This window comes from Nilaparvata lugens, chromosome 2 (assembly GCF_014356525.2).
Source record: "Nilaparvata lugens isolate BPH chromosome 2, ASM1435652v1, whole genome shotgun sequence".
Taxonomy (NCBI): Eukaryota; Metazoa; Arthropoda; class Insecta; order Hemiptera; family Delphacidae; genus Nilaparvata; species Nilaparvata lugens.
The window spans coordinates 95,169,554-95,192,771 of record NC_052505.1 but is presented as its reverse complement, the minus strand read 5'-3'; the positions used below and the strand labels follow the sequence as shown (position 1 = coordinate 95,192,771).

The following is a 23,218-nucleotide window of genomic DNA, read 5'->3' as shown; positions in this document are numbered from 1 at the left end:
TATTATCTCAATAAATTGTAATGGGATTATCCATACTCACTCGGTCGGGCTACATGTGAATAGTCCGATTGGAACTCATGTGTTTTATATTTTCAATGTTCACTATCACTGTTCACTGTAGTGTGCGAATCCAGCTTAATAGAGTGTGTATATATGAATTACAACCGTGTGATTTGCTGTAAGGTTAGAAAACTTAAGGCTTTATCAATCTACCAACTGGATAAGTCATACTCTGTGCAGAAATACTTTTTACTTGGAATGGGCATGCGCAGCAGAGAAAGCATACAGCGTATGGGATACAGTGGCGCGACGTTGCCATTTTGATGCGGCCAGCGTTCTCCAACTTCTAGTGACTGTTCATGTGCTCATGCTACACATGTGAAGTTTCCTGTCTGGAAGCAGACAGACGACTGACAAATTGGCAACTTCGCTTCTACCTATGACTAAATAATCACTGTAATTGGCTGATCTCCCTCCATTTCTATGCGCTACACTTTCCTCCAAGTCTGAAGTAGTTTTGTACGGACTAGAACAGTTATGCATACAATCTCCGATTTTGATTGAAACCTACAATCTCATTTATCCATCAAACCAATTCAGTCGAAACAAATGGTCATTTTGTACGGAGTACAAAGTAAATTTGTACGGACTATACATCTTTTGATATAATTGAGACGAGGGCAAAGCTCTATGCACAATCAAGTGTGCTTATGGATTGAAACCTTGAGATTTGCTGCAAGGGAAGTTAGTAAACTTGAAACTTAATCAATTTACTTACTAGATAAGTTACATTACAAATTTACTTCTTTTGATATAATTGAAACGAGGGCAGAGCACCATCTTCAGCTCTCAATTTGTTTGAGAGCTTGCTGCAAAGAAACCCGTCTGCGCTCCTGAATTTCTCCGTCTTTAATTAAATTTTCAATTAGTGCAAAAAGGTAGCAGCGGAAGCCTTGCTGGCAGATCCGCTGCTCAACTTTAGCACGGCTTAATAATGGCTACCGACATTATCGTCGCCATTTTCACTTCATTATGGACGCTTTCAATCTTGGGCAAACGTGGAGATGTTTGAAATCGGCGAAAAAAGTTTTACGAAGCCATTGATCTGCTTGGAACCTTTTGCAGTTTCATTTTTAGTGTAGTGCATCTACAGGGTAAGGCACAGACAAAGAATTGATTCAAATGTTATTAGGCTACATAACGACATTTCTTCAAGAGATTGAACATGAAAATCTCTACAATTAATGCTCAGTAACATTTTCACCTAAAATTCAAAATAAGCTCGAAATTCGAGAAAATGTTTTGCAAATTCAATTGCAAACTGTTGGCAACTGTTGATTCTATTAAATCATTCACTATGGAGAGATAGTAGACTTCGTGTGTCTCCAGCGTTATTGTACTGTCACCAGCGTGAACAACAGCGTCAGGTGGTCAATTTTCATAACGGCAAGGAAAGTTGTGTGAGTGCGCCACATCAGATTTTTGACTCTACTTTCTTCGAGCTAGCTACACATAGGCTACATCGATTTTGGACCAGATTGAACATAACTTGGCAAACACAAGTATCTAAACTGTGTGTTTATCAAGTCCCGTAAAATTTGGTAGAATTCATACTTACTTACTTACTCCTTGGCTCTACAGCTCATTCAGAGCCTTGACCTCCTTCAAAAAAACCTCTCCATTCTTCTCTATCGGCAGCCTCCTCTATGTCGTCCTCCACATCCTCCAGCCAACGCTTTCACGGACGTCCTCTCAGGCTTCTCCCTCCTGGGTTGTTCCTGAAGACCTTTTTTACAATTCTTGAGTCACTCGGTAGAATTCATAAGGATGGCAAAAAATCAAACGTTCCAAAATCGATGATTTCATACCAAATTAAATTCACCAGCAATAAAGATCAGAGGAGGATATATTATAGTATATCGTATTATTGTATCATGATTGGGTTCGTGAGTTAAATGGAAGAGGGGGCTCTTATTGCCTGAATTTCGCCCACAACACTCTAGTAGAGTGTAAAAATGCAGGTTTTCATCTTTCTATGTATCTGTCCGCTATGCATTGTCCGCTAGAACTCGGATCGCCTGACCACTGCCTGTGAGCACAATTCGTGAGTTTTCAAGCCAAATTGACATACAAAGAAGGTACAAATACAATAATAAATTAGTTATCAATCATATTTTCCCTAAACATAATAATAAAGCTTCAAGGTTTTCCCTCGTTATCATTGACCGAGCGAAGTGAGGTCTAAGATTCAAGTCGACGGTTTGGCATTTCTCTTAATGTTTGAATGTTTGAATGTTTATATGTTGCGCATTTACAGCGAAACGCGGTAATAGATTCTCATGAAATTTGACAGGTATGTTCCTTTTCTAATTGCGCGTCGACGTATATACAAGGTTTTTGGAAATTTTGCATTTCAAGGATAATATAAAAGGAAAAAGGAGCCTCCTTCATACGCCAATATTAGAGTAAAAATCAGACTATAGAATTATTCATCATAAATCAGCTGACAAGTGATTACACAGATGTGTGGAGAAGCCAGTCTATTGCTGTATTTCCATAAGGTCTATAGGTACTTGTGTATGAGAATAATGCGTGAGGTCTACTGTTCACAGAACTACTAGTGTAATTCGATTATTCTATTCAATACAATATTAACATGGAAGTGCCTTTAACATAGTATACAGACTAATAACACAAGGAAATGATCATCATTCACTTCTTCTTTTTTCTATGCTAATAGTTAAACATCTGGTCAACTTGTTCATTGTTGATATACTGACTATTTTATTATTTTTCAAATCCTCTTGGTTTCGAGTGTAAATTTTTGGTAGAAAATGTATCACCTTGCTACGTAACGGAACCCAAATTTGGACGATGTATGAATTGGAAGAGGTTTACCCGGGTTTAATCATGCTAAACTTTATTTCTCTAATAATTATCTCTTAATAGAATGTGAAATCCTTTGAACTCAGTTCAGTACAGAAGTCCCATGCTTTAATGCAAGGATTAGGATAACATTCCTCAAATTTGCCAAAACTTTCACCTCTCAGATTGCAACTTCTGTACCACTGTTATCAGGTTCATCTCTGCTCACTTTCTCACTCACTCACTCTATCTTTCCCTCTCTGTCTCTCTCACTTCCTCTGGCTCTCTCATACTCTCTCGCATTCTAATCATCTTCCTTCCTTCCCTGTCTTAGTCTCTTCTCGTCCCACTTCAAATTAACACAAGTGCCAACTAATTAATTAAATGGCAAAACAGTGTATTGCAATTATTTAACTAGCTACTCCGTGCATTCGAATTTGTCATCAATTAGTAGTTACTGAGTGGATTTACTCAAGTGATAACTTTGAGTCAACATTATTATGTTCACAGTTTTCAAAAATGCTACTGCTTCACGGTATTGATTTATGAAAATAATTGAGTTTCATAGTATTACCATAGAGAAACAATCGTAAGTAGATATCCCATGGTATAGGGCGTTTATGTCGCAACTTTTACTGTTAGTTCACGTAGTTTTTTCCCATGCAGCTGTGTGACGCTGGTAGTCTCTCAAATTGTGCCGTTCATACATTCTAACCCCAACAAAACAGTCAAAACTGACAATAATCGACAGTAATCGGCTTGAGATAACAGCAAAAGTTGCGACATAAATTCCCTACAGTCAAAACTGACAATAATCGACAGTAATCGGCTTGAGATAACAGCAAAAGTTGCGACATAAATTCCCTGGGATATCTACTTACGCTATTGTTTCTCTATGGTATTACAGTAGCCTAGTTGATATGATACAATTAATCAAGAAATAAATGAATACGAAATAAATTTCACGTCATCATTCTCCTATTGAGAGATCATTATCAAACGAGTGATTTTACATACTGTTATGAGAACTTATTCAGATCAAGTTATCTCTGAAGATTTTGGAATTAGAATTTCACACGATTCTCAACGTCAACTTTCCATTGAACTTGAAAAACGAAGTTGCATACCAAATTTCTGTAAATCTGGTTCTTCTTAATATATTTGGATGTTTGGTGCTATATTGCAGTATCCTTCATCCTTCTCAATTTCAGTGTCAGTTCTATTCTTCTCCTTAAATGTATTGGAAATGAGAATTTCTTCACTCTTACTAATGTTTCGTATGTTTCTCTGTTGCAGGTAAAATTTCATCTAGATTCAAGCAGTAAACTGTGAGTTAAATGCATGATTGATCGTAATGGCTACCACATATTATAGTAGAAAGTTCATAAATAGCATCCCATCAGTTTTTTTTTCTATTTGTCAATAAAACCAAAAATGGTTCCAATTTATGATAAACAGAATCATATGATACAATTACATCCGTCTCCTGTATATGTATATCATATCAAGAAAACAGAACACTCACATTATTGACCGAGCGAAGTGAGGTCTAAGATTCAAGTCGACGATTTGGCATTTCTCTTAATGTTTAAATGGTTATATGTTTATATGTTGCGCATTTACGGCGAAACGCGGTAATAGATTTTCATGAAATTTTACAGGTATGTTCCTTTTTTAATTGTGCGTCGACGTATATACAAGGTTTTTTGGAAATTTTGCATTTCAAGGATGATATAAAAGGAAAAAGGAGCCTCCTTCATACGCCAATATTGGAGTAAAAATCAGACTATAGAATTTATTCATCATAAATCAGCTGACATGTGATTACACAGATGTGTGGAGAAGCCAGTCTATTGCTGTATTTCCATGAGGTCTATAGTTTTAATCAGGTACTTGTGGATGAGAATACTTGCCTGAGGTCTACTGTTCACAGAACTACTGGTATTTATAAAGTCATAGCATTACATTGTTTTCAAATTTTCATTTCAAAAAGTATCGTTCAACAAAATGGCGCCTGTGAATGACAATTTTAGGCATCAACCAATCAGATTACGTTATGGGCGTGGCTATGCACTCCCTCAAAATGGCTGCCGGCTTGGGATTGGTGGACGGTGTTTGACGTAGTATGAACAGTTGAAATTGAGATTGGCATCATGAATGATATCGCACAGTCCAGCTCCGTAATAAACTACTCCTTTATTAAACAATAATATTTATTTATTCATTTTTATTAATTACTAGCAGGTAACCCGTGCTTCGCAAGGGTCTTTCTTAAAACTTGACGTAATGAAATCTAGAAGAATTCAAAATAGGCCTATGTACAGTGAGTCAGTAATTCTATCAGGGCTCGAATAATTTTGAAATTTTAATTAAATAAGAATGGAAGAATATAATTTCTTTATGTAAATAACAACACTTCCATTGAAAGACATATTAACTGCATGCGTTTTCATATTGCCGATACAGCATTGATGAAACTCTAGACGTTTATTTAGCATTTGTCTCAAAAATTGTTCCAGCTGAAAAATTAATAATCCATGCCACGTGTAGGCCTAAACATTGCATCAGGAAAACGAAGTTTCAAAACTATGTTTTTCAGGTAGAAAGCAATATAGAAACAGATGTTCCTTTTTTAATTTCGACTATATGATTTGGTGATTTTTTAATGAAATCGAATGTATCATTAATGAAATTTAAACATTAATTCTGAAAAATCTAGAAGGAAAATTCAAATTTGGGCTTTCAAGTGCACGAGATTGATATTTTTAGAATCTATGTGCAAAATTTGGAGATCTAAATCATTCCCGTTTTTCCGGTATGCAATCCACAAGTTGACATGTTTTGATGCGAACAAACGAGCACACGAACAAACACAACCCTACTCTCTGTTATTATATAGATTTATTTAGTGAGATTTGGTATTGTAGCTGTATTGATTTCTCAGTTATTCTTCTAACTCTCAGTATTGGACGTCAAATAATGTATTCATATAGTGGGCCTACTCTAAATTCAGTAATTGTTCTATTCATTTATTTTATTTAGAGAAGCACAAAATCAAAACAATTATTGTGATAGAAACAACCGAATAAATCCAAAACTATTTCCCTCCTGAATTGAGATAGTTGATGAGCCAGTCTGAATAAAGGTATGGCACCAATCCTTCTAATTTCATGAAAATTTAATTAGTAGGCTATTCACATAAATACAGTAAAATATGGGATAGTATTTCATTGAGTATTATCCTTTTTTACTGTACTAGCAGGTAACCCGTGCTCCGCAAGGGTCTATTTTACAACTTGATTTAATGAAATCTTGAAAATAGGCCCATAACCTATGAATACCAAATAGTGAGTAGGTTTTTGATTTTGTATTGAAATTTTTCAAATAAGTGCAATATTTCTAAAGTTTTCAATTTATTGTGATACATTCTGTGATTCATTCAGAGTATAAAATCAACTTTCAAAATTAAAAATTCTAAATCATCATTCCTGGACCGAAAATCAAGTAACGAAGAAGTGTGTGATTACATTTTACCTTATCTTTTGGACAAGACAACATTAACATTTTATCAAAATTTTTGGAGAGAAATAGTACAGGCTCAGCCTAGTTTTTCCTCCAATGTCATAATTGTATTATGATTATAGTATTTTATACAATAAATGATTAAATTATTATTATAGACTAACCATCCTTTGGTTTATTAAGAATTTATATGCAAAATTTCAAGTTAATCAGTCCAGTAGTTCAGACGTTACGATGCGTCAAACAAAATTTTTCTATCTTATTCATGAACTATATCAGGTTGATTCGCCATCAAATGATCTTAATTTAAAAAAGGGTACATGGATTTTTATTTTCCATTTCTTTTTCTATCCCGTACTTGTAATGACAGTTCTTTCCTCTATTATACCATCGATAATACAGCAGTTGGTTGAACTGCAATATCTAATGAAATCTTCCATCTTTTTTCATAAGACTAAACTCAATACAGTATATTATTCTCTGTTGAGGGTGATGCCCACATGATCTGCAGGCTTGTGCGTGGGTAAACTTTGATCTTCCTGTTCAGAATGCCGTATCATCAAACAGCCCCTATGTTCAATCAAACAGTATCAGGTTAGTTGCATGTTGCCAGGATCAGAAAGCTGTTTGTCCCAGATCAAACAATTCCTGCTTGTTCCAGCTCAAACTATTCAAAATTAACGGCATTGAATTAACTGACTATGAGGTCCACGTTATAATGGCAGTGTTTGATTGGCAATGGTATTGCTATCCTTGTCTTTCATTCAACAAAGCGAATAGCGCTATCTCTTTCCTGCTTTGCTCAGTTGCCAGATCGTCTTTAAACAATGTATAATTGATAATTAATTAACATAATATTTCATCTTAATTATGGAAATGTATTATGAAATATTATTGAAAAATATAATTTAATTTATTGCTTAATAGAATAATATCAGGGCACCGAGCTTCGCTCGTTATTTTTATTGACCGAGCGAAATGAGGTCTAAGATTCAAGTCGACGGTGTGACATTCCTCTTAATGTTTAAATGTTTATATGTTGCGCATTTACGGCGAAACACGGTAAAGGATTTTCATAAAATTTGACAGGTATGTTCCTTTTTTAATTGCGCGTCGACGTATATACAAGGTTTTTGGAAATTTTGCATTTCAAGGATATAATAAAAGGAAAAAGGAGCCTCCATCATACGCCAATATTAGAGTAAAAATCAGACTAGAATTATTCATAATAAATCAGCTGACAAGTGATTGCACAGATGTGTGGAGAAGCCAGTCCATTGCTGTATTTCCATAAGGTCGGTCTATAGTTTCAATCAGGTACTTGTGGATGAGAATACTGCGTGAGATCTACTGTTCACAGAACTACTAGTTTATTGATAAACAGAACACAATTCTCTAAAATTATCGTGTTTTCTTTTTTACAGCTGGCTATACGTCAGCTTATGAATTTCGGGGATGCGATATTTTGATTTTTCACATACTCACTCGCTCACTCACTTTCTTACTATCCACAGACGACGAAAGTCTCAGCTGTTTCAGCCAAGGATGAATTATCCTTTCAATGTCGTTCAGCGAGTTTTCCCAAGGATGAGACCTAGTGCCATGGAATTTTTTATATCATAAACCTACTATGTTTCAAATTTATTAAAAATCGTTACAGCCGTTTTCGAGATCTGTTGAACATGAATATCAGATATAAAAATATAAACAGATATACAGAAATTGCTCGCTTAATATAGTAGGATAATAGACTAGTAGTTCTGTGAACAGTAGACCTCACCCAGTATTCTCATCCACAAGTACATGATTGAAACTATAGACCTTATGGAAATACAGCAATAGACTGGCTTCTCCACACATCTGTGTAATCACTTATTGTCAGCTGATTTATGATGAATAATTCTATAGTCTGATTTTTACTCTAATATTGGCGTATGAAGGAGGCTCCTTTTTCCTTCTATATTATCCTTTAAATGCAAAATTTCCAAAAACCTTGTATATACGTCGACGCGCAATTAAAAAAGGAACATACCTGTCAAATTTCATGAAAATCTATTACCGCGTTTCGCCGTAAATGCGCAACATATAAACATTTAAACATTAAGAGAAATGCCAAACCGTCGACTTCAATCTTTGATCTCACTTCGCTCGGTCAATTATTTGAAACGAGAATGAACAGTTAATATTACATCAGTAAACCTGTATCACCTTTGGTAGAGAGTTAGTGGGGAGGATATTTTTAATATTCTTTCCGAAGAATGGACATTGATATGTCCAAAGCTCCGCCAATTTATGTAGATGCATAACAATATAATTATCCATAGTTATTATATTACAAATTACTTTTTCGTATCATATACAGTTCAATAATTATTTTCTTAGTCTTTATTATGTAAATTCATCTATAATTTTGCTGTATTGTAAGCTATTGTATATAAGTGTATAAGCCAGTATATATTGTAATCTTTATAAATAAAGTACTCAATCAATCAATCAATCAATCAACTACCTTCTATAGAAGGCATTGACAAGACAGAGGTTCGGCAACGTTGTTCTCCTATCTTTCTCCACTGCTATTATAACTTCACTATAGTGTGATTTCCACTGAACCTATCAATGCACATAGGGCCTATAGCCAGGATCACTTCAGAGCTTTAGTTCCCAGTACACATTGTCAGATAAAGCCTTATGGTTAGATGGGAAGCATTGGGTGGTATTTATGGGAATAGCTGACTGAGAGTTTAGAGTGAATGTGACGTCACTGTGGGGCATCGGTGACAGCTTTGTTGTCGCTAACAGCTTTCACTCTGACAACATCCAGCCTTGGTGCACTATTATGGCATTAACAGTGTGTGCTCTAAACAACACTGGATTGTATAGAACACTACTTGCACACTGCAACAGTTGCACACAAACATATAGAACACTTGCACACTGCAACAGTTGCACACAAACATATAGAACACTTGCACACTAATCACAGACGGCTCCGGCTCATTCACACTATCGACACTTTAATGACACTGCATTCTGAAGAATATCATAGAGGGAAAATTGCTTAAGTAGATATCCCATGGTATATGTCGTTTATGTTCCAAATTTTAAGCCAATTTTTTGTTAACTCGAGCTGATTACTGACTACTATTGTCTATTCCATGAACAAATGCTCAAAATGGTTACTGACTACTATTGTCTATTCCATGGTATAGGTCGTTATGTTCCAAATTTGAAGCCGGATTTTTGTTAACTGAAGCTGATTACTGTCTACTATAGTCTATTCCATGGTATAGGTTGTTTATGTTCCAAATTTCAAGCCAATTCTTTGTTAACTCGAGCTGATTACTGACTACTATTGTAGATTCCATGGTATAGGTCGTTATGTTCCAAATTTGAAGCCGGATTTTTGTTAACTGAAGCTGATTACTGACTATTATTGTCTATTCCATAGTATAGGTCGTTTTATGTTCCAAATTTCAAGCCGATTACTGTCAACTACACTGTCTATTATTGATGTTTCGGCCGGATGATAGCGTACTATCGGCACAGTATGAAAGATTACCAGCGTCACATAGCTTCAAGAAAAAGAACTAGTGGCTTGAGTTTAAAGTAATATCTGGAACTTAAACACCTTATACCATGGCATATCTTCTTATGCTATCGTTTCTCTATTGTATCACCAAAAATGATACAGTATCACCTTACATGATACAGTATCAACACAATATGATACAGTATCACCTTACATGATACAGTATCAACACAATATGATACAGTATCACCTTACATGATACAGTATCAACACAATATGATACAGTATCATCTCAACTTTGTACACAACATCATAACTTGATACAAAACTTCTAAACTTTGAATGTATTCTACAAACTATGGGATATCTTCTCATGTTATTTTTTCTCTATGATATGGGTTCTAAGTTGAAGCGATTTCAAAAAGGTAAAAAGCATCCGTTTTGAATTTTTTCTAATATCATTCGTCAATTTGGTTAAAATTTAACATGGGGAAGATAGGTATGTTACATTGAGAACGTAAATAGTTGTCATAGTCTCTTGTTATTGTGTAACTAACAGTAATACCATTAAGGCCTTTCATCAATCAATACCTTATTCCAAAAAATGAATTAAGCTTTAAGCAAATTTCGCATTTGAATTTAGCGCCCCAAAATACATATATAACCGACGAGAAAATTTATTTCGTGGCTGTTTCCTGAAAAATGACCATTTGTTTCGACTGAATTGGTTTGATGAATAAAAGAGATTTTAGCTTTCAATCAAAATCGGAGATTGTATGCATAACTGTTATAGTCCGTACAAAATTACTTCTGACTTGGAGGATTATGCAGCACAGAGAAATGGAGGGAGATCAGCCAATTACAGTGATTAATAGATTCATAGGTAGAAGCTTAGACCAGTTATAGAATAGACACGCCCCATTGTATATTCATACTGAAAGTCGATGAAGCCAACATCTACTGCCATATCGCGCTATCGTGACGTCAGCACCGGATAGAAAACTTTACTTTAGAGTTTGTCCACATTGTTTTCCATAGCAGATTGTGTCTATTTTAGCGGGAGCACAGCAGGAGTTTACCATTTGATGAATAATAATTTACATCCTTCTGAAATAGACACAATCTGAAAGTTTTCTATCCGATGATGACGTCACGATTTGGCGATATGGCAGTAGATGTTGGCTTCAGAGGCTAGACTTCCCAGCGTGTCTATTCTATAACTGGTCTAAGGGTAGAGGCGCAGTTGCCAATTTGTCAGTCGTCTGACCGCTTCCAGACAGGAAACTTCGCATGTGTAGCATGAGCACATGAACAGTCACTAGAAGTTGGAGATCGCTGGCCGCTTCAAAACGGCAACATCGCGCCTCTGTTTCCCTCCCGCTGTGTGCTTTCTCTGCTGCGCATGTGCATCCCAAGTAAGAAGTAATTTTGTGCAGAGTATAGGTATATCCACATGAATAATTATTCTAATTTATTTTCTTCTCTGCCAATATGACGTGGACCTCACCATAGGAACACAAAGGGCAAACTGATGGGCTGCTTTTCAGTATTAGGTTCACTGGTTCAATGCTTAATGGTGGTAGAGTACCATGGGTTAGCCGCGACCTAACAATGTAGATAGAGTGCGCTAGTGTCGTTCATTTTGCATGTCATCACGGTGCTCTGTTGCTAGCAAATCATGTGTGATTTCGCGTCATATGCGTGGCTGCGTGTCATTTCATGTGTTTGGACTCCTCCTCCTCCTCCTCCTCCTCTCCTCCTCCTCATCATCCACCTCCTCCTCCACCTCCTCCGCCACCATCTCCTCCATTATTTCTCACTCATCCTCCTACTCCTCCTACTCCTCCTCCTCCTCCACTTCCTCCTCCTCCTCCTCTTCCTTCTCCTCCTTCTTCTCCTTCACCTCCATTTTCACCTACCATTTTTGGTAGAGAGTTAGTGGGGAGGATATTTTTAATATTCTTTCCGAAGAATGGACATTGATATGTCCAAAGCTCCGCCAATTTATGTAGATGCATAACAATATAATATCTATAGTTATTATATTACAAATTACTTTTCATATCATATACAGTTCAATAATTATTTTCTTAGTCTATATTATGTAAATTCATCTATAATTTTGCTGTATTGTAAGCTATTGTATATAAGTGTATAAGCCAGTATATATTGTAATCTACATAAATAAAGTACTCAATCAATCAATCAATCCTTCTCTTCCTCCTCCACCACCTTCTCATTTACTATTACTTTTTCATCCTCCTACTCCTCCTCCTCCTACTGCTCCTCTTTTCCTTCCACCTCCTTCTCCTACATCTACTCCTCCCCCTCTTCATCCACCTCCTACTTCACCATCTTTTCCTCCTTCTCCGCCTCTTCCCCATCCATTTCTTTCTCATCCTCCCACTCCTCCGCTTCTACTCCTCCTCCTCATCAACCGCCTCCTCCTACACCATATTCTCCACCTCCTTCTCCTCCTCCTGCTAATCCTCTTCTTCCTCCTCATCCTTCTTCATAATCCTCTTCCTCTTCCAACTCCTTCTCCTCCTCTCTCCTCTCCTCCTACTCCCCTCCACCACACTTACAAACGATCTGACAACGGTGCGGAGTTGGAAAAGAATAGTGCTATCTGCTTTGTCTAATGACAGACAAGGATGGATTACAAACCAGTGTTTATCAGATGCTGACTTATTGTTTAGTATAGTTCTATATTTTGTTGTTTGATTTTAGTAAGTATTATATCGTTTCTTGAATTGTATAAAATTTATTGCTTAAGATCCTATGTCACTGTTGTACAGTGTTTTAGTTTTACTTAGAATTGTATTGGAGGGTTAAGTGTAAGAGAGGGCCGGCTGCACCCTAACTTCGCCCTCCTAGGTTTTTTATAAAGGCAGCTAATCAATCAATCAATCACTGCTTTGAATTGTATTCAGAAGGAAAAAATAAATTGAATTGACATAAGGACGAGAGTCTCACTATTGTACACAGTAATATAGAATACATTTTTTCTACATTGTTCACATAAAATCTGCAAAGTGAATATGTGAATCTTACTAAAGTCCTTAATTTATTAAGATCAAGTCCTTGATTTATAAAGACCAATCATACATAAAATTAAAATAAAACTCATCACTAAAAACTATTCAAGTTCGAATCAACTGATCCATAAATCGATTTGAAAGTTAAATGATCAAGTTCATCACTCACATCGACCTTTCAAAACAGATCATACGATTATTTCTTTCCAATACTGTACAATCTTGTTCTTTATACTAGACTTTCCTCGTTGAACTTCGAAATAGATTGCTTTTAGAATATTGAAACACAGAGCTAATTGGCGTTATCTGAGTTCTGTCACGATTTCGTTTCAATTAGTAAATGCATTACAAACACCGAAAAGTAACCAAACCAAGGTTCTTTCATCAAAAACAATATTACAATACAAATCGCAGAGTTTCATTGGATTGTAGGAAAAACAATAGATTTTCAACAAATGATGACTAATATTCTGTTGATTACTCATAATGGATAAAATAAACGTTAATATTTTTGAAAAATATTCAAAACTATGGCCGAGAATACATGTTGAATCTTCAGATTGAATAAAATGACCCGAATCACAGCTATAAAAAACATGAAACATGTTTAATTAACTAGGTTAAATTAACATGTTATTTAACTTAGGAAATATGACAATTATGCTGTCAACTATAACCTCCGCGGACCTTATATACAGAGTGGCCCATAAGTCAGTTGCGGCTAGCATTTTGAAGGTCAGCTGTTGTTACAAACCAAACCACAGCTGTTTAGGTTTGTTCACCACAGTTTAGTTTTAGGTTATGTTTGATGGTTTTTCGTAATGATAGTGTGTCCATTGGTATTTGATAAACAATGGATATAAAGTTAACAACTGAACTGCGTGTCAACTGACTTATGGGCCACTCTGTATTGTATTGATGACATCGCACTATCTTCCTCCATCTCTCACACTTTCTTATCTATCTCTCTTGTGTTGAGCTTGAGTGATATCAGAGACTAATAATCTATAAAATAATTGAAAATCTAGAAAATAATCTATAGTAAGGTCCACATTATAATGGCAGTGTTTGATTGGCAATGGTATTGCTATCCTTGTCTATCATTCAACAAAGTGGATAGCGCTATCTCTTTCTCGCTTTTCTCTGTTGCCAGATCGTATTTTAACAATGTAGAATTGATAATTAATTAACAAAATATTTCATTTTAATTATGAAAATTCATTATTAAATTTTTTGAAAAATAAAATTTCTTGCTTGATAAAATATAATTGATTATTTTAAATGAGAATGAACAGTTGATATCACATCGGATCTACCACTATCAGGCAGCTACCGCTACAGGCAGTGATAAGGCAGAGAATCAGCAACGCTGTTTTCTCTACTGTCATTATAACGTGAACCTCACTATAGAACTGAGTCTACAATCTGGATGAGTTTCGGTGTGGTTGAACAGTTTACCAGAGATAAAACAGAAAGTCTCAGGAAGTAGTGCATAGTACTATGTATGTAGGCTGATATGGTAAGCCTAGTTGAAGAGAAAGTTAGAGTGCCACATGAATTCTTACCTAAAATTTTTAAATATTATTTTGTTTTCAATATAAGTTTACTTTCACATCATATGCTGGAAGTTTTACAGTCTGCTGTTTCACATTAGAAATGTTTATTTGAAAATGTATACAGTCTGATTTCGATCACAAATGAAAATGGTTTGAAGCAAACGAACATATTCTTTGTTCCTGACTGTAAACATTACAGTGAAAAGGCAGGCTACATACCATTTTTTTTAGATTTCCTGAAAATCCCAAGGTCTTGCTCTCCTCTATAAGTTCTGTACTACATTTTTAGGTTATGTTATTGTTAATAAAAATCAAATTTATCTAGAATAACTACATTAGTGAAACTATTAATACAATTATTCAAATACAATTATGTTTTCAGTGAATGTAGCACATAAAATACATAATTATTTGCTTTACTTTACATGTTCACTTACCCCTTTTAAATTCTTGTAAACATCATCACCGTTTAGTTGAAATGTAGGAAGTATACAACATGATTAGTGGTCACAACATCTACATCTTTTTACTGTGTTGAGTTCATTCAATATCTTACTATTTCACGTAAATTGAAAACAATTATATACTTCAGAAAACCTCAACACAAAACTTATAAGTAAGTACCTAGGCTAAACCAAAACACCTAACCTATATATTTGAGCTTTAGTTACACTAAACAATAGGAAAACAGAATACATTTATATGGATTTTTAAATTACAACTCTATAACAATCTAATGAAATTCTTGGTAATAATTCAAATTGCACTTTAACTTTTTCTGCAGGTAGGTTTTCCATAGCAGACTACAGACATGGTACTAAGCTCTACTTCGTGAGACTTTCTGCTTTGGCTGTCCCAAAAACATTTATTTGATCTGAATAAATACTGGAAATTGATGATTTGAGTGTGTAGAACTTGAAAAAAATATTCTCAACTCTTAGAAATCTATTATTTTATTGATATACTCGTAAATGTAAGGTGATGTTTTAGTCCCATTTGAATAACATGCTCTCTCTCAATAGCAACGGCTTACGTCATCACTTACATCTCCTATAGACAATAATATAGTATTCCTATTCAACATCCTATACTCTCTGTCTGAGACAGTAATTTAGTGTTATTTGATAATGCTATTAACGTTGATTTTCAAGTGCATAATAAAATTATCAAGCAGTATGAAGATTCATAATAAAATTATTGAAAAATATAATTTCTGGCTAAATAAAAAATAATTGATTATTTCAAATGAGAATGAACAGTTAATATTGCATTAATAAACCTTTATCAGCTACCGTCTATAGAATGTATTGACAAGATAGAGAATCGGCAACGTTGATCTATCTTTCTCCCTGCCATTATAACGTGGACCTCACTCTAGGATAATAATCATGGCCCACGTCTCCTATCGTGTGAAACAGGCTTCACTCTATGGCGATACGTTGTGCTTCCAGCTGAACGAAATTGAGTCAGTGACAGACAAAACGGTTTGTGAAACAATGGCGCACGACTTTTTCGGTCACAATTTCGCTGACTCTGCACTCCTATTGCCGCTACATTAATTGGATTGTTATCGCGCCACTCTGTGACGTCACACTGTTGACGCAACAATAATTATTGTTCCGTTCTGCACAAAAGGTGTCGGATCTGTTTCTAGTTCGCACAAATTCTGCACAAAAGATGGCGGATCTGTTGCTTTGTTGCACAAAAACAATGGTAAAACCAAATTTAGCACCAAAAGTTGTGGTAAAAAAAGTTTCTGAAAGTTGTGTTGTACTGAGCAATTGAGTAAATAAATTAAATAAAAACTGGCGGTGGATCTGTTCCTAGTTTGATAATCGGGAAACGTTGCCCTGAAACTATTGTTCCAGTTTTCATGAATGGATGGTGATGATTTCAACTGTTACAAATGTTGTCACGTTGTAAGCTTTGTTCTATCTAATTTGACTGTTGTCTGTGTTGAAGTGTCTGTGTTGATTAGAAGATAATGCTTCTCCATCTTCTTGATACGATATATTGCTTAATGTTTTGTTTCTTTTCAGTAGGTACCTCTAATGTTTCTCTATTGCAATCACTCTGATGTCCTTTATAGATAAAATAAAAAGTACAATCTTTCTCGTAGCGTTCATTTCGTAGCGTTTGAACTCACCAGTTAACTATTAGTTGAAACCAATTATTATTATATCAATAAAATTTTGTGGAAATCCAGAGGACATAACCTCATTTCGGACTTTTTAATGTTATCTGAATTTGGGAGAGAAATAGTACAAGGTATTTTTAGTTTTTCTCTCCCGATCTGTGCTTCATTGTGAAAAAGGATAAAAAAAAGGATTGAATTATGAAATTACTTCACTCATAAGTATTGGTTTACTGTATTCAAATTAATAATAACAATATAAAACTTGTAGCACCCTTTTATTTAAACATTTTAAAAACTTAGAAACATTTTAACGATTAGTTTCGACCTACTTTGGTCATTTTCAAGTAAAATGTAAAAATGAACAAGTTGATACTAGATAATTATGCTCATATGCTCATATCCATATGATTTATTTATTTCTCACTCATTGTTTTTGGTTGAAGTTAATGAAAGTAAAAAATTGAATGTAAAAGAAGAATTTTATATCTATAAAACTGCAAAATTAAATAGGAATAATTCAGTAAATATAATTCAATTTGACTATAATAATCCTATTTTTTATAATATTAATCTATATATTTATATAAAAGCGAAATGGCACTCACTCACTGACTGACTGACTCACTCGCAGAACTAAAAATCTACCGGACCAAAAACGTTCAAATTTGGTAGGTATCTTCAGTTGGCCCTTTAGAGGCGCACTAAGAAATCTTTTGGCAATATTTTAACTCTAAGGGTGGTTTTTAAGGGTTTAAAGTTCGTCTTTTAGCATGTATATTCTTCTTATTCTCTTAATTATAATATTGAAAAATGTCCATATCATATTTTGATACAGAACTATAATCTAGAGAGAGTAGCTCTTCGAAACAGTTGTTAACTGGTAACTAAATTAATAATTTTGTCAGGTTGGCATTAAGTTGAGTTGACTTTGTTAGGTTGGCACCAAGTTGAAGATTGAAATGCATTTATCGCGGAAAAATTGATTGGGCACTGCTACTTCAATAAGAGCTACTCGCTTCGCTCGCCATATCCGTTTAGCCAGACGTTTTAGTCTGGACCCCCGACTGGATCGTCCTAACATGATAAAAATGCCCAAATGAAAAATGCAGGCGAGCGAAGCGAGCCTGCTGATTTCATTCTTAGACGATCCAGTCGGGGGTCCTGGGGGCGGAGCCCCCTTGCTAGACGGATATGGCGAGCGAAGCGAGCCTTACGGCTAGTAGTAAATATGATTAAAATTAATAACTCCAACCAAAAATAAGAAATAAATAAATCATTTTTGAACATATATCATCTAGTATCAACTTGTTTATTTTTACATTTTTACTTGAAAATGGCAAAAGTAGGTTGAAACTAGTCGTTGAAATTTTTTAAAGTTTTAAAAATGTTTTAATAAAAGGGTGCTACATGTTTTATATTGTTTTTATTGATTAAATTATGCTATGTTTGGGACTCATGCCAAATTCAATTGCCCCACTATGAAGCCTCATTTTTATACTTTACATTCTTGTAGCCTATGTCTTAATTGAATAAAATCATTGATTGAATTTCAACTCTCCATATTATGATTAAAATATTCAAGTCAAATTCAGGGTCACTTGAAGGAGGAGAGAAACGCATGATGAAATGTTTCTATTTTTGTAGAAAAGATGTAGGGTTTGGTAAATTGTTGAGCAAAGATTGTTGTGGAATATAATTAAATGAGAAGTAGGCTATAAGTACTCACCTGAAACTCCATTCGTAGTGACCAGTGACTTGATGACGTATATACCTGGTAAGCTCGCTTCCCCCTTCATCCTGCTGGAAAAATCAAGGTGTTATCTTTCAAATACGATATCAATATCAATACATGATTTAAAAATCTGTGGTACACTCACACAACTTTTCTTGCTCATCGAACTGTAAACGAGAATAATTTACGGGAATAACATGATGGCGATTGGCGGCAACATATTTGAAACTACGATCAGACTACTGTTTATGTGTATATATAATTGTTTTCAGAGTACTTTTTCCTTTGTGTAAATTGCGAAATTAGATGATTTTTTAAAAGTCGTCAAAACAGCTGTTCTACAGATGAAATATTTCGACTATGTGTTCCCTCTATAAACTGCGCTCTACCTACCTACCTTCAAGCACGAGAGGGAAGTTACAAAGTCCATTTCTCAAAGATGGGGTGGACCCCCCATTAGTTTCCCAGGAAGGAGACTCATGCCAGTTGATAGAGCTGATAAATAACTATACAGGGTATGAATTTGAAAAAAATCGTTAGAGCAGTTTTTGAGAAAACCTTGAAAAACATGTTTTTTTAGTAATTATATGCCATTTTTCTCAAGAATATTACTGAGCTCCTGTAATTTTCCCAGAAATGAGACTCATGTCAGTTGATAGGGCTTATAGATAGCTATCTAGGGTATGAATTTGAAGAAAATCCGTTTTTAGAGCCGTTTTCGAGAAAACCGTGGAAAACATGGTTTTTTAGTAATTATCCGTCATTTTTTCCGCCATCTTGAATTGAATTTTTATTGTTGGATCCTCATGGTATGAGGACCTTAAGTATAAAAGTCAATCGGTTAATTAGGAATGGAGTAATCGTGTTCATAGACACATACACACATACATACATACACACATACACATACACATAAACCAACACCCAAAAATCATGTTTTTGGCCTCAGGGGACCTTGAAACGTATAGAAAACTTGAAATTAGGGTACCTAAATTTTTTTTGGAAAGCAATACTTTCCTTACCTATGGTAATAGGGCAAGGAAAGTAAAGATACATTCAAGATACAATCACCCGTTTTGAAGTCTGACATGACGGTATCATCGTTTAGAATAGGCCTATCATACTTGGGTAGCCTATTCAAATATCTTCTGAACTATTTTCATGGTAGAAGTGTTTTGATGTATGGGGCTCATCCATTTAGCAATCAATTCTTCTTGAAGTTTCAGGTCACTTCAAACCTCAAACGTCAGGAAGTATTAGTATTGGTTGCTACATAGATGAGCTCTATTCAAATATGTTTGTTAGCGTGCTAAATCGTGATTTTTATTGTATTTATCAATTAATTAACTATAACCATAGAGAAACAATAGCGGAAGTAGATGTCCCATGGTATAGACTTTCATGTCACAATTTTTACTGTTAACTCAAGCCGATTATTGTCGATTACTGTCGATTTTTAATGTTTTGGTGGGGTGAGAGTGTATGAACGGCACAATATAAGAGACTACCATCGTCACACAGCTTCACGGGAAAGAACTACGTGGACTAACAGCTTGAGATAACAATAAAAATTGCGACATAAACGCCCTATACCATGGGATATCTACTTATGCTATTTTTTCTCTATGCTATAACTTCCTGAAGTTATCATTCTAGGAAAATTGAAGTTGGTGATCATTCTAGAACATTGACTTCAACATTATTTGAAGACAATGTAAGTTAATTGAGGTGAAAATAAGGCAAATAATTCACAAAAATAGTTCAAATTTAATAACCGGATCAGGTAATTTGGTTGTACTTTCAATCAGCTACATGACTGTGTTTTGTCGAAAGTATTGCTCAGAAATGTATCCATAGAATCGGATACACTTATACAGAAGTTGCATTGCATAAGGTTGCTACAATTTAAGATAAGATTACTATTTTATTTTGTTTGGAATATACAGTGAAATTGTAAATATAGTGCGTAGTGAGAGAAGTTGTGTGTATTTTTGGGTTCAAAATTTTATAAAATAACTTGAATAATTCAATATGAAGTGATAGTTAAGTGTTATATTTAAATATAGTTTGGTGTTTAAATTTCTCTAAATTAAAAATGTTTAGCTTATATATATTTTTGGACGAAAATTGAACTTGAACGTTTTACAGTAGAAACAAAACCTATTTTTTGGACATTTTATTAATTTATCAAAATTTGGGAATGGATAGATTTGGGCCAAGCCTGTTGTTCCTTCCTAATCATATTTTTATGATTTGTGATTCTGTCCACGAATAAATGAATAAATATTCGCTCGTAATTTATTGTAGGAAGAAATATCTGAAATCTCATGACATTTATTCTCAATAAATGTCATTTTTTCATCATGTCTGAAAAATTTTCTTGAGCAACCAACTCAGAACATCGTCTATTTTGATACTATTCAAATACCAATGTATAATGATGTGAAATATTTCTTCTATGTTTGGTTCTAAAGCATCTAAATTTAGAAATCTACTTTGTGAGAACATTTAAGGACTGAAAATGTTGTGAAGTGAACAACTACAAGACAACCTATTTCGGACTATGTGTAACCTTATCTAAATTTGTGAGAGGAATAGCAAAAGGTTACCTTATTTTTCTCTCCATATTATTTTGATGATGGACTTATTGTATCAATCAATCAATCAATAAACACCACCATATTCAGTAGTTTCTAGTAACCTTTTTTTGGGTGATCGATTTTGCTTTTTTAGAAGAATTAAACTTACAATTCACTATTCCATCATATTGCACTTGCCTAAAGTGTGAACTACTCAACAAAGTACCGCTAATTTATGAAAACTTGTTGTACTTCAATGAAAAAATGTCATAAATAATAGACAAGCAATTATAAGTTTGGAAAAAATGTCCTAAAACACTCACCTTGATTAAGGTTAGAATAAAATCCTTTCTATGAATGAATCCACCTCACCGTCACAGTATATCCACACTCTACTATCTATAAAGTTATCGTTTAACTCTAGTTTTATGAATGAGTGTCTCCCTCACTTTCACAACAAAGTCTTCCTCTACTATCTAAAATAATATGGTACCACTCTATTTTTATGAATGAGTTCTCCCTCACCTTCACAACAAAGTATTAATCTACTATCTAAAATAATATGGTACGACTCTAGTTTTATGAATGGATGTCTTCCTCACCTTTACAACAAAGTCTCACTGTACTATCTACAAAATCAACGTATTTCTATAGTTTTAAGAATGACTTAACTCTTCCTCACCCTCACAACAAATTCTTACTCTACTATCTACAAAATTATTGTTAGACTCTAGTTTTATGAATGGGTTCTCCCTCACCTTTACAACAAAGTCTCACTGTACTATCTACAAAATTATCGTTAAACTCCAGTTTTATGAATGAGTAAACTCTTCCCCACCTTCACAACAAAGTCTCACTCTACTATCTACAAAATCAACGTATTTCTCTAGTTTTATGAATGAGTGTCTTCTTCACCTTCACAACAATGTCTCACTGTACTATCTACAAACAACAAAATCAACGTATTTATCCTCTATGTTTTATGAATGAGCTCTCCACACAATAAATTCACACTAATATCTACAAAATTAGGGTTGAACTCTAGTAAGTCGCCTTTGTAAAATAATAAATAAGTACAATGAAAGGGTCCTCTTCACTACCACAATAAATTCACACACTATCAACAAAATTATTGTGTTACCTGTTCACACTTCTACCTCCTACTCGAACAGCTGATGCAACAATGTGTCAGCTGACTTGTTCACTGATGCGGAAGTGATGTCATGTGTGGAATAAGCCAAACAGCTGTTGGAACTCATTGAGAAATTCGCTCGCTGGGAGTTGGAAGGGAACGGAAAGTTTTGGCTTGAAAAAAATTAAATCTTTGCCAATGTCGTCTATTAATGGACAGAGAATCACGTGGTATGCGATTCGTCTCGCTACGATGACCAGTAGATAAATAGAGTGGCCTGCTAGATAAATAGAGTGGCCTAGTAAACTTTGCTACAGATCAATCAGTGATGTAAGTTGCCAATAAGTTTGCATCTAAAAATGATTGTTTCCAAGATCAGATTCACTTTATATTGGCAGCATTTCTTTCAGATGGCATCAATTAGCTTCCTATTGAATCAGAGCTGACAGTCGATAAGTTGATAGTTAATCTCAGTTTGGTTGTCGTTTTGCAATCTATCTTGGTTCGTTTCGTCACGCCTGTTTAATTTGTTCTAGTTACTTAGTTTGGCTACTTTTATTGAGAGAAAAAGATTAGAGAAAAGTATTGTCGGTAGCTTGAAACTGGGGAAAACATAATTTATGAATTTAGGTGAAAAGAGTTCACTAGTTTAACTGACGGAAATGCATAGGTATACGAGAATATAAATGCTGCCCGTTTGAGAGACAAAATTAGAAATGCTTTAATGGGATTGTAAGTATTATAGTCAGTGGCGGATCCAGGATAGGCCAAAGGGTGGGCTAGGTGTTTGGGGTGGGGGTAAAAGCATCGGGGGCTATGGAATAACCCCCCGCCTTGCGGGGAATTGTCAAAATTTAAGTGTAAAATGACACATTTTCATGCCGTTTTTAATTCTTTATTGACCAGAGTTTAGAGGGAAAAAACTATGGTTTGGCTCAAGAATATTGACTAAAAATAGAAGGATTTTATTTAAAGGACAAAAAAATTGCATGGTTGCCTGTAAAGTTGGTATACGGGCGAAAGTTCTACGTGACAACGACTTTGAGTGGTAAAATAATTTTAATGTGAATATTCATTCCTATAGTAGGAAGAAGGATGAAATAATAGTAACAATTTAAAACATTTATT

General features: G+C 34.7%; 1 protein-coding gene across 3 annotated transcripts in view; it reads right to left on the bottom strand.

The window, feature by feature from the left end:
* The window catches only part of LOC111062496 (facilitated trehalose transporter Tret1), a 42,189-nt gene extending 19,922 nt beyond the window's left edge, over window positions 1-22,267 (bottom strand). The window contains exons 1-2 of one of the 3 annotated variants that reach the window (XM_039422158.1): window positions 22,100-22,267; window positions 18,374-18,447 (exon numbers count right to left, since the gene is read on the bottom strand). In XM_039422158.1, the coding sequence (XP_039278092.1) occupies window positions 18,374-18,443 (70 nt within the window). In that variant the 5' untranslated portion in view covers window positions 18,444-18,447; window positions 22,100-22,267. The other 2 variants (XM_039422159.1, XM_039422160.1) reach the window with 2 other exon arrangements.
* Window positions 22,268-23,218: the final 951 nt, after the last annotated feature.